General features: G+C 40.4%; 1 protein-coding gene across 5 annotated transcripts in view; it reads right to left on the bottom strand.

Moving 5' to 3' along the window:
- Positions 1-1,942: 1,942 nt before the first annotated feature.
- Positions 1,943-13,715, bottom strand: part of LOC129820060 (thyroid hormone receptor beta) — a 223,541-nt gene continuing 211,768 nt past the window's right edge. For all 5 annotated transcript variants that reach the window (XM_055876883.1, XM_055876885.1, XM_055876884.1 and 2 more), the window contains 2 exons: positions 12,851-13,109; positions 1,943-7,759 (listed from right to left, as the gene is read on the bottom strand). In XM_055876883.1, coding sequence (XP_055732858.1) covers positions 7,518-7,759; positions 12,851-13,109 — 501 coding nt within the window. In that variant the 3' untranslated portion in view covers positions 1,943-7,517. The remainder of the gene's footprint in view (positions 7,760-12,850; positions 13,110-13,715) is intronic.

Below are 13,715 nucleotides of genomic sequence, written 5' to 3' on the forward strand. Positions count from 1 at the left end.
AATGACTTTCTAAATGATGTTGCTCAAGTCCTGTCATCTTTTTTTATAAAAAGGTGGTATTTTTGGTGTGAATTTAAAAGGAGGAATGGTGTGGTGCTACAGAGCTTTATCCCAATGTTCACTGTGATTCCACTAACTGAACCCTGACATATCCCAATGTTCACCGTGATTCCACTAACTGAACCTTGACATATCCCAATGTTCACCGTGATTCCACTAACTGAACCCTGACATATCCCAATGTTCACCGTGATTCCACTAACTGAACCCTGACATATCCCAATGTTCACCGTGATTCCACTAACTGAATCCTGACATATCCCAATGTTCACCGTGATTCCACTAACTGAACCCTGACATATCCCAATGTTCACCGTGATTCCACTAACTGAATCCTGACATATCCCAATGTTCACCGTGATTCCACTAACTGAACCCTGACATATCCCAATGTTCACCGTGATTCCACTAACTGAACCCTGACATATCCCAATGTTCACCGTGATTCCACTAACTGAACCCTGACATTTGACAACACAGCAGCAGCTTTCTCTCTCTCCCCCCCCTTTCTCTCTCTCTTTTCCCCCTCTCTCTCTTTCTCCCCCCTCTCTGGTTTGTCTGAGGATTACTGCTATGACCAGAAATATCCAGGCAGAGTGATTAAATAGAGTCAAAATAAATGTCAGAGGGCAAACAAATCATATTACATACAAATGTAAAGAGTATACATGCACTCACAAATATTTATGTCGTTTGCATGTATTAATTGTATTTTTAGGATTATCTACACTTTCCCATGTGAAACATTGAATGATCTCTGACCTTTTTGAAATGGCTGAGATGATGAAAGTTATGACCCCTATCAAATCTGGGCTTGGTCTGAATCAACCTTAGGGTTCATACTGACCAAGGAAAAGCACTGAATTAATGATGGTTTTGAAAATGGCAAAAAAAAGGCTGAGAAACAGGAACCATGGGGCCTTGGCAATGTGTACAGGTGTAAGATCTTAATTTGATCCCCTGTTGTTGCAGGAAATGTCCTGCAGAACAGGAAATGCAAACTTTTAGTGTACCGTATTCAAGGTTTAAAAAAGGCTTCTAAAGTTTGTTATTTCCACTTTAAAATGTCAGACTTGATTTTCCCGAACCAAAAATATATCAATCCCTACAAAAATGTCCATTAATTATAATTCCTGCTGTGAGAAACGGATCAAATTAAGATCCCACACCTGTAGCACTTCAGTTTAATTCTAGAGAGAGGCTTTTAGAGTCCATGACCCTTTCATGGATGGTGGGGCGTTTGCACAATTATCACATTGACTCATAAACTGAATTATCATTAAACATTATCTTCACTACAATATCATGATCAGTATATGATAGATCTGACTTTCGAAAACGTAATACAAGGATTTTGTGTATGTGTTATGGGTTTCGGTTTGGGTTGGTTAGCATGTTAGCTGAGGCGCACACTGATTGGAGTCACCTCGTTGGTCAGTATATGTTACACCTGCGCTGGCAAGTCATCCCGTTAGTCAGGATGTGTTTCACCTGTGCTGGCCCAGCAGGTATGCCCAGTGCACCAGCTGGAGAGATGTTGGGAAAGCTACACCTCACCTTCTACTTTAGTTAGCCAGGAAGAAGCTGGCGTTTTGTGTTATCCTGTGTTTGTTTTGCTCCATATTCGTTTTACTCTATATCCTAAATTGGTGTATTTTCCCCTGTTAGTTTGTCTTCCCTGAGGTAAATTTAGTGGGCACTCATGATGGGTTTCTTTTTGAAACCCATTTTTAGTTGCTTGCCGTCTTTCAAAACCCCTTTTTGTTTTGGTTGTCTTAGTGATTTAGTGATTTTTGTTAGTTTCCTTCATGAGTGACAACATTTTGAGGTTGTCCTTTGGAAACGTGTGACATTTTACAAACAATAAAAACATTTAACGACATTTTCTCAAAACCATCTTTATTCTCAACATCCAATTCACATTAAGTGCAAACATCGTCATAATCATGAGAATCCAAATTCATAATTATTATCTCTATTTTTTTTGTGCAACTTGTCTTTTCTTTCAGGGCACCCAAGTCAAAGCACTCTGTCCAAAACATGTCATATTCAGACTCATTCTCATTCAATTAAACTTACATCACACACTAAAATTTCACTTTCCCCAAAGACTTGTCGTCCAATATTCCGGATATCATTGATAAATGTTTACTACATCATGAACAACAAATTGTTGGTATTTGTCTGCTTAAACAAGAAGACATGAAAACACAAGTAAATCATTCTGCGTTATTATTTTAACAGTGAGTGGATTTGCTTGGCTGATGTTGGTGATGCTGTCAGAAATAGAGCTGGTCTTGCATTAATAACGTCTTTATTCAAATTGTCCAGCCCAACTTTGCAGTATGTATAGTTTTTTCCCCTGACAGTATATATAGAGTTCAGAGGAGGCTGGTGAGGGGAGGACAGTTCATAATAATTAATGGAATGGAGTAAATGGAATGGTATCAAAAACATTGAGACCAGATGTTTGATGTGTTTGAGACCATTCCATTGATTCTGTTCCAGCCATTACTATGAGCCTGTCCTCCCCATTTAACATGCCACCAGCCACCACTGATAGAGTTCCATACATTAACCAACTGATATTTTGTCAAGGTGAAACTAACACTGCAATCTGTCTATGAATCTTATAGTTCATGATGTTCACATAGTTATATCTAAACAAATGTAAAATAGTATGTCGTTGTGGTTTGCAAATTAAATTGAGGGAAAGATTGTTTTCCCCCGTTATTTACGTAAAACAGTAAAATTTTCATAATATGCATACAATATCTGTAAAAAATTATGCAGTCTGAAAATATACATCCTTTTATCCTCTATAGTACTGTAAAATAGCTTCTTTTCTATTGGTGCAACATTTGTTGTTATTGGTTTGTAACTGAGTTAAGAGTGACCACTCTTACGAGAGATAATACCACACTGGCGCTTTAAGAAGTATCTTATGGAATAAGGTGACATTCGGCAGAGTGCATGTTTGAGATTGACTACAGATGACTACAAATCACTTTGCATCCCAAATAACTACTCATTCTGCGATCAAGATTAGCCATTCTGTGCAGCCATTGCCTTTTTCAAACGGATAGCATCAAATATGTTGATTGTCACGACTCATTCTAGGGCCACTGACTTAGCCCGTGTCCCCTCAACTTGTGAACCAGGAAGTAATTGGACCCTGCGCCACTTCCTGTTCACAATTTCCCATCTGTTTCTCTCTGATTGTCTGTGCATTGTTAACTGTGCAGTTTGTGTGAGTTGTGAGGTCCTAGTCATTCAAACACTGCAAAGTCTATTGCTTTATGAAAGGCATCACATTTACAGAGAAAACACAAGCTGCTTTGAGGAGTAGTTTGAAGCTTGAATAGTTATGCATATATTTTTACACAAAGCTGATTTTTTTTTTGCAATTGCAAACAAACCACAATATTATACAACCAAAATAAAGAGGAAAAATTAGCAATAGTTGAAGAGTTTTTCAATCTGTCAGCTCTTTCTCTGTACCTTTTTCTCTGTATCTTTGATGTATTGTTATTGTTTTTATTAAATTCACGTGGCAGCTAGGGGTGTAATGGTTCACCAAACCCATGGTTCAGTTGGTATTGTGGTTTTGGGATCACGATTCGGTTCGGTTTTGGTACAGCGGGAAAATGAAATGCCAACAGTTTTTGTAGTAAATGTTTGTTTATTTAAGAAAATACAAAGTGTTGGTATTCCTGAATCCATATATGATCATGAGTCATATAACGCCTGATGAGAGCACTATCAGGAATAACAAACACTTTGTATTTTCTTAAATGAAAACACGCGATTACTCATCAACAACAACACTAAAATAAAGTGCAATATGCATATGACATCAATATGCAAACATGGCTCAGACATTGTATTTAGTGTTTTCTTACAAAGAGAAAAAGATGCACACTTGTGTGACTCTCATAAAGGGAGCATGTCTGTAACAGGGTACTTCTCATTTTTAACTCCGGGGTAATAGCCTCTCTGTAGCACTGGAGGTCCATCCATCTGTAGTAAGCGAAGTACAGGATGCACTTGCTAATTCATTGACAACTTCGGCTTTAGCTTGCTTATATAAAGTGGATACTAGCTGTTTGAGATTTAAGATTTAAATGTTGATTACAGGGTGCACATAGGCTCTAGTTGTTTTAATGGAAAAACCTGAAATGTTTTTTCAGCTCATATTTACTCAAGAGGCATACAATGCAGTTCATGGCATTGCCTATAGGCCTAGTGTTTCATTGTTTTAATATATTTATTTGGGTTCACAATGCGGACCGAACCGTGGTCCCTGTACCGATTCGATACGAATACGTGTACCGTTACACCCCGAGTGGCAGCGATTCTCTCCTCTGTGGTCAACATAGGAAGGGTTTGACCCCCAGACTCCGCCCACATGTCATTGATACAGGCATGAATCAGCCAATAAGCAAGTATCATAGAACCCACCAGTCCTTATAGGAGGGAGCATCATCACCATTATCACATACAGTAACTCACATGTTGAGAATATAATATAACGCATGAACATCAATAAGTCAATAGTTCCCATGGGATCTTGTGAGACATCAGGAGGAGGTTCTGCCTGCATCACAGCTCACAGTGTCTGTCTGGTCTGTCCATCTGATCTGTCCGTCTGCAGCTCAGGAACTACACTATTTCAATAACGTTCTGTTTCATGATGCGTGGCTACACTCTACAGCTTGAATGAGAGCCGGAAGCATGTTCTAGAAGAATGCTCTAAAAGAAGTCATTGATAGCCAATCAGGTCAGGATAGAACATGTATCCTGGTTCATGGGACACGATCCAATACGGTTGAATGAATTAGCAATTTTTTTGGCACTGCATGAGTAGCATCATTCAAAAAAGAGATAGTTATAGAACGGCTTCAGTCTTTTTGCTGACTTCATGTCAAAGTGTGCTTTAATATCTCTCCTGATCGTTTAGGTTCAACACAGAAGAGGAGAAACAAGACGTCTTTTAGCTAGCTGTTTCTCTGTGGACGAGTTGTATAGTGTTGTGCCTTGCCATTGTTTAGAAATGTGACTAGGTCTACTCATGTGGGAGCTTGTGGTGGGAATCATAGAAATATAATTAGAATAAGAATAGCTGCAGGTCCACCCATCCCATTACAGAACATTTACTTGATTTTCTATGGCGTGAAGGATGTGAGTACAGTCAGAGTGAATTTGAATGTTGCAGAATGGCAGCACTGAGCAGGTATAGATATACAATTGAAGTTGGAAATATACATACACCTTAGCCAAATACATTTAAACTCAGCTTTTCACAATTCCTGACATTTAATCCTAGTAACAATTCCCTGTCTTAGGTCAGTTAGGATCACCACTTAATTTTAAGAATGTGAAATGTCAGAATAATAGTAGAGAGAATGATTTATTTCAGGTTTTATTTCTTTCATCGCATTCCCAGTGGGTCAGAAGTTTACGTACTCTCAATTAGTATTTGGTAGCATTGCCTTTACATTTTTTAACTTGGGTCAAACGTTTCGGGTAGCCTTCCACAAGCTTCCCACAATAAGTTGGGTGAATTTTGGCCCATTCCTCCTGACAGAGCTGGTGTAACTGAGTCAGGTTTGTAGGCCTCCTTGCTCGCACACACTTTTTCAGTTATGCCCACAAATTTTCTATAGGATTGAGGTCAGGGCTTTGTGATGGCCACTCCAATACCTTGACTTTGTTGTCCTTAAGCCATTTTGCCACAACTTTGGATGTATGCTTGGGGTCATTGTCCATTTGGAAGACACATTTGCGACCAAGCTTGAACTTCCTGACTGATGTCTTGAGATGTTGCTTCAATATATCCACATAATTTTCCTTCCTCATGATGCCATCTATTTTGTGAAGTGCATCAGTCCCTCCTGAAGCAAAGCACCCCCACAACATGATGCTGCCACTCTCGTGCTTCACGGTTGGGATGGTGTTCTTCAGCTTGCAAGCCTCCCCCTTTTTCCTCAAAACATAACAATGGTCATTATAGCCAAAAAGTGACATTTTTGTTTCATCAGACCAGAGGACATTTCTTCAAAAAGTATGATCTTTGTCCCCATGTGCAGTTGCAAACCATAGTCTGTTTTTTTAATGGCGGTTTTGGAGCAGTGGCTTCTTCCTTGCTGAGCGGCCTTTCAGGTTATGTCAATATAGGACTCGTTTACTGTGGATATAGATACTTTTGTACCTGTTTCCTCCAGCATCTTCACAAGGTCCTTTCCTGTTCTTCTGGAATTGATATGCACTTTTCACACCAAAGCATGTTCATCTCTAGGAGACAGAACGCATCTCCTTCCTGAGTGGAATGATGGCTGCGTGGTCCCATGGTGTTTATACTTGCGTACTATTGTTTGTACAGATGAACGTGGTACTTTCAGGCTTTTGGAAATTGCTCCCAAGGATGAACCAGACTTGTGAAGGTCTACCATTTTTTTCCTGAGGGCTTGACTGATTTCTTTTGATTTTCCCATGATGTCAAGCAAAGAGGCACCGAATTTGAAGTCAGGCCTTGAAATACATCCACAGGTACACCTCCAATTGACTCAAATTATGTCAATTAGCCTATCAGAAGTTTATAAAGCCATGACATAATTTTCTAGAATTTTCCAAGCTGTTTAAAGGCACAGTCAATTTAGTGTATGTAAACTTCTGACCCACTGGAATTGTGATACAGTAAATTATAAGTGAAATAATCTGTCTGTAAACAATTGCTGGAAAAATTACCTGTGTCATGCACAAAGTAGATGTCCTAACTGACTTGCCAAAACTATAGTTTGTTAACAAGAAATTTGTGGAGTGGTTGAAAAACAAGTTTTAATGACTCCAATCTAATTGTATGTAAACTTCCGACTTCAACTGTAGCTCTCACAGAACACCAGCACCAGAAGGACACCTGTATGAAAGCTACTCCACATCCCTTGACTGGGGAAGTATCGTAGGAAGAGAATGCGAAAAGAAAGGGAATAATGCTGGTTAGCGGGTTTCTGCTGTCTGTCACTGATCTTCTCAGTGTTGGTGGAGTCAGCATTCGGTATTAAAATGGACTAAAATTAAACACTACACGTTGCATGGTTTGTATGACTGACTGAACGAGCACTGTCGACGACAGCAATTAGACTGTACAATTAGCACAAAAAACTTATAGAGAAGTAACTGAGAAGTGAAACATTTACAAAATAAAAACCAATAGAAAATGCTATTCACATGTACCCGCATCATAAGGGATGGTTCCATCCATAAGAACTAGGCTGAGAAGCTAGGCTACACCTAAGGTATGGAATGAAGTGACTCAGTAGTGCTAATGAGAGTTCCAACAACGTGTCGCAAGACGCCTAGAGCCACTCTGAGGCCCACTGTCGTAGCCCCCGCCAGGCGCCCACGCACACACACACTCCGACACACACCTCAGCAGGGTGTGTGGGCCCGTCTGTCCGTCAGTCCTCAAAGACCTCCAGGAAGAGTGGGGGGAAGAGTTCGTTGGGGCACTCCACCTTCATATGCAGGAAGCGGGAGGCGTGGCACGCCCCGATCATCCGCAGGTCCGTCACCTTCATCAGCAGCTTGGGCCAGAATTGCGCCACCTTGTGTTTGCGGTAGTTGATGTAATGTTCAAAGGCCAGAAGGAACTCCTCCTGACAGCGCTCAATACGCTCCACGCTGGTCAACCCCGGACGGTCTGGGGAGGGAGGGATAGACAGAAAGGAAAAAAGGATGAATATGGATGAGTTTCATTCTGTACTGTATATTACTACTGTCATGTAGATAGAACAATTCTATACTAATTCAACCCAAATCTACAAACACGATCTCACTGGAGATAAAGACTATAACTCAATACTTGTATTAATTGGATATCCTGTAATCGGTCACTAGCTTGTTTCATTAGCACTACTGAGTCACTCCAGGGGTTGCATGTGTGATAGATTTACAGAACATCCGATTAATACAAGCATTGAGTTTTGAGTAAGTATGCTACAGAATTATTCGAACAAATACCAGATTGGCTGACATTTGCCATTGATTTCACAACTATAAAAGTCAATGCAGACGATCTGTGCATGTGGATATAATAGGAGATCGATGGCTTCACAGAACAGAGTGGCATCGTCTTAGAGATGGAGGGAGGGAGATGTGTGGACCCTGCACAAAGTTATTGATTTTGAACGTCAAACACCCGGACGGCCATTGTAGTCTCATCATTAGATGGTTTCCTTTCCTAGGGTGGGCTCTGTAATCCCTTATAATCGCTACGTGAAAGATTGGCCTAATGGGTTTAAACAGACCTCTGGTGGAAGTTAACAGCAGTATTGACGTGTGACTGACTGTGGTTAATCACACATGAAAACAGGCCGGCACACACTGACTTACTGGCTTTACCGACTGTTTCATTGCTTACTGACTGTTTTGCTACAGGTCTCACGGGGGGGGGGGGGGGGGGGGGGGGGCTGGGAGTTGGGTTTAGGTGGTGGTAAAGCCAGAGGAACTACAGGGTCTAACAATTCACTGTATATGAATAAATATATTCACTGAGTGTACAAAACATTAGGCCATTCTACTATTGAGTTGCACCCCGTTTTGCCCCAGAACAGCCTCAATTTGCCGGGGCATGGACTCTACTGTACAAGGTGAGACAAGCGATCCAAAAGATGCTGGCCCATGTTGACTCCAATGCTTCCCACAGTTGTGTCAAGTTGGTTGGATGTCCTTTGGGTGGTGAACCATTCTTGATACACACGGGAAACGGTTGAGCTAAAAAAAAACAGCAGCGTTGCAGTTCTTGACAAACTCAACCCAGTGTGCCTGGTATTACCATACCCTGTTCAAAGGCACTTACAGTGCATTCAGAAAATATTTGACTTTTTCCACATTTTGTTACGTTACAGCCTTATTCTAAAATGGATTACATTAAAATGTTCCTCATCAACATTCTACACACAACACCCTATAATGAAAAAGCAAAAACAGTTTTTTAGACATTTTTGAAAATGTATTAAAAATAAAAAGCTGAAATATCACATTTACATAAGTATTCAGACCCTCTACTCAGTACTTAGTTGAAGCGCCTTTGGCAGCGATTATAGCCTCGAGTCTTCTTGGGTATGACGCTACAAGCTTGGCACACCTGTATTTGAGGAGTTTCTCCCATTCTTCTCTGCAGATCCTCTCAAGCTCTGTCAGGTGGGATGTGGAGCGTCGCTGCACAGCTATTTTCAGGTCTCTCCAGAGATGTTAGATCGGGTTCAGGTCTGGGCTGTGGTTGGGCCTCTTGTCACGAAACCACTCCTGCATTGTCTTGGCTAGTGTTGTGGTTAGTGTTGTTGTCAAGTTGGAAGGAGAACCTTCGCCCCAGTCTGAGGTCCTGAAAGCTCTGGAGCAGGTTTTCATCAAGGATCTCTCTGTACTTTGCTCCGTTCATCTTTCCCTCAATCCCGACTAGTCTCCCAGTCCCTGCCACTGAAAAACATCCCCACACCATGATGCTGCCACCACCATGATTCACTGTAGGGATGATGCAAGGTTTCCTCCAGATTTGTCGCTTGGCATTCAGGCCAAAGAGTTCAATCTTGGTTTCATCAGACCAGAGAATCTTGTTTCTCATAGTCTGAGAGTACCTAAGTTACCTTTTGGCAAACTCCAAGCGGGCTGTCATGTGCCTTTTACTGAGGAGTGGCTTCCATCTGGCCACTCTACCATAAAAGCCTGATTGGTGGAGTGCTGCAGAGATATTTGTCCTTCTGGAAGGTCCTCCCATCTCTACAGAGGAACTCTGGAACTCTGTCAGATTGACCATCGGGTTTTTGGTCACCTCCCTAACCAAAGCCCTTCTCCCCCGATTGCTCAGTTTGGCTGGGCGGCCAGCTCTAGGAAGAGTCTTGGTGGTTCCACTGTGTTCTTGGGGACCTTCAATTCTGCTGAATTTTTTTGGTACCCTTCCCCATATCTGTGCCTTGACACAATCCTGTCTCGAAGCTCTACGGACAATTCCTTCGACCTCATGGCTTGGTTTTTGCTCTGACATGCACTGTCAACTGTGTGACCTTATATAGACAGGTGTGTGCCTTTCCAAATCATGTCCATTCAATTGAGTTTACCACAAGTGGACTCCAATCAAGTTCAAGTTGTAGCGACATCTCAAGGATGATCAATGGAAACAGGATGCACCTGAGCTCAATTTCGATTCTCATAGCAAAGGGTCTGAATACTTATGTAAATAACTTATTTCCCTTTTTTTAATATATATATATACATTTGCAAAGAAAATCTAAAAAACGTTTTTCACATTGTCATTATGGGGCATTGTGTGTAGATTGATGAGAATTTTTTCCCCCCATACATTTTAGAATAAGGCTGTAACGTAACAAAATGTGCAAAATGTCAAGGGTCTGAATACTTTCCGAATGCGCTGTAAATATTTTGTCTTGCCCATTCATCCTCTGAATGGCACACATACACAATCCATGTCTCAATCGTCTCAAGGCTTAAAAATCCTTCTTTATCCTGTCTCCTGCCCTTCATCTACACTGATTGAAGTGGATTTAACAAGTGACATCAATAAGGGATCATAGCTTTCAACTGGGTTCACCTTTTCAGTCTAAAGTCTACAGTATCTCATGGAAAGCGCAGGTGTTCCTAATGTTTTGTACACTCATTGTATATATCATACATATATATTTAGTGTACAATTTAAGTGTATATCACAAAGAATACACATCTATAAGCACATCCTATCGCTAAAGCTACATGTGTGTTTATAGATGTGTAATGTAAGTTTCATGATATACTGTTGTCATGACGCTAGCCCTTTCAGTGAATTGGCAAGCAGAGATGTGAGGGGGGGGGGGGGGCAGTTTTACGGCCAGTCGTAATTTCCTTTTAGAGACTTGTCTCCCTGACCATGCCGTATGGGAAAGAGAAGGTCACAGTGGAACAAAGGAACTCTCCCACCAAATTCTACTACCTCCCAGAATTTGAGAATTGAACAATATTCCTATTTTGGAGAATGTGTAAACGGTCGGTGGAGAAGCCAGCTACGACCCGGTCCATTTTGTTTCATGTTTGTGACCTCATGAAAGACAATACTGCCACATTACTCAAACTCTGTTTATACAGGTTCCTCAGTTATGAGGCTTGCATCTAATTCTTGTATAAAATGAATGAGTAAAGATTCAAGTATTTGCGAAATGATGTAATATGATGTTAACCTTTAAAATGAGAGAATTGGCCTTCATTGTAAAGTTTAACTAAGTCAATAGCCATGCCCAAATGAATAGACATTGGTTGGAAATTATGAACCAACCCCTTTTTCCACTTTGAATAAAAGCCTCCGTGACAAAAAGTCAACTCAGTTCCTTGCTCCACACGTGAAAGGGTATGAACTCTGAATTATTGATCACCTAAAGAAGAAGTGCATACTAAACTAGCATATATCAGACTGCAGCTGAACATCGCAAATCTAGTACGAGAACACTGACCGAGGAGGAAGCATCTCCAGATTGAGAGGAACCTCTCTCACACGACGACCCGGAAGAATCTACAAAGGACAATGGCAACCTCAACTGTGAAAACCAGAGCCTCACATCATCAGCTCAACTAGCGAAGCCAGCTTCACGTAAATACAATGCATTGCTTTTCCGAATGAGCGATCGTTAGCGGCATATGTATTTATGTGAGAATAGTTTCCCAGGTCCGATAGAGACCCATGTTCCTTAGTCTTCCTTCCAAACCCCCCTTCTCTTCTCTCTGAATCTATTGTGTTATAACCAAACTGTTTTTGTTTAGTTCACTAGGGGGGGGGGGGGGTATTTACTGTATAATGTTATTACGTATTGTATATTCTGTAATTGATTTAATTAGTTAGTAAATAAATAATTGAGGCAATTGGTTTATGGGTGATTCATAGTAAAGGCTAGTTTCGTGCAGATAGCCAATCATTTTACGACGTTTGGAATGAGAACTGATGAGGTAATAATTCATTAATTAAAGACTAACTGATCAGATATTAAAATATCTGAAGAGTTATATTCGGAAAATTATAACTTTGTAATCTGAACATTTTCTGTGGTGCCCCGACTTCCTCGTTAATTAAAGTTTACATGATTAGTATAATCACGTAACAATAATTACATATAGAGAATTGATTTGATAAAATAACAGTCTTCACATTTCATGAGACACGACACCGTTAATGTACCCCCCTTCTCTTTCTAGAATTACATACACATGGGACAGGGGTTAATATGGCGTGTTGTTCGACCAATTCTCTATCTGTCTGAACTCAGGGGCCTGCCGCTCTCTTTCTGTCTCACCCACAATGTATTCTACTTCCTACCTAATCTACTTTTAATGTACTTGTCATCATGCCAACTAGTTCAACATTGAAATGGCAGGTCATGCCAAATTAAAATGAACAACAACACGATATAGAATATTAAAGAACACTCATTTGAAAGTTTTGGAACACTCTTTAATAAATACGTTCAAATTCACCCAGTTTTTTAAAGGGGCACCTTTTAAAGGATATCTTTGAAATAACTATCCGTAAAAAAAGCAATATCTTCTATATTGTCAGCTTACAAGTGGGTAAAACTACTGCTGGACTGTGGCCCCTCAGTTTCAATGGCCATGACCCCCTTGCCCATTAAAACGCTTTTGGAAGGTGACAAAACCCATAAGCCTGCGTCTAGCGAAAAAAAGGGTCCGGATGTCTGGTAGTGTGGTAACGCAACAGGTGTGTGTGTGGGCCGGCAAGCATGTCTCTTTCTCTCACCGGAGGACAGGAGGATGACGGCCTGTAGCAGAGCGACCTCAGAGTCGTCCAGGTGGAACGACGACAGCGACACGCCCAAATCAAAGATGGCGTCCGACACCACACCCAGGCCTCCGTTCTTCAGCTGGCCGCGGGTCACGGCCATCTCCCCGTTAAGTGTCAGCGTCTCGCTCTCGGGGTCGTAGCGAACGGCCGCCCGTAAAGACATGATCTCCATGCAGCAGCCTTTCAATAGGATAATCTGGTCTTCACAAGGCAGCTGGGAGGAGAGAGACAAACACAAAGACCAAACATTGTTATGGATTTTTTATTGATTTATTTGCACACGAAAGATGAACGACTGATGTGATTGTAAGAATTAAAATGAGCATGTGCAGGAGAGGTCAACAGTCCAGAAATGATATTAGAACATTTATGTTGACATATATTAGTAGTGTTAGCATTTATTACAAACTGAACTCTGTACATCCCATACTAAATGCTTTTTTTCTTTGCTATTTTTTAAATGAATTTGAATTTCAGTTTAGTTTAAAATATTATTAATAATGTTGATTTTGTTAGGTTTACATGTTGAGACCATTTCTATTTCAGTTTTAGTATTAGTGAGTTTTTAAGGTATTTCATTATTTTTTTATATGAAAGACAAGTAGAAATATAGCACTGAGACAAAACATAATTTACACAATTTCTATTTGACTATAAACTAAATATTGAATTAATTTTATATTTAAAATGTTCTCTTATTTTAGTTTCTATTTGAGTAAAATTGCTTATGTTGAGTTTTAAACTTGAGTTTGTTTCCGTTTAAGTTATAGTGTTTTAGAACCAATATATTTACTGACATTCTCTATGATAAGCAGGAAAG

Source organism: Salvelinus fontinalis, chromosome 22 (genome assembly GCF_029448725.1).
Source record: "Salvelinus fontinalis isolate EN_2023a chromosome 22, ASM2944872v1, whole genome shotgun sequence".
NCBI lineage: Eukaryota > Metazoa > Chordata > Actinopteri > Salmoniformes > Salmonidae > Salvelinus > Salvelinus fontinalis.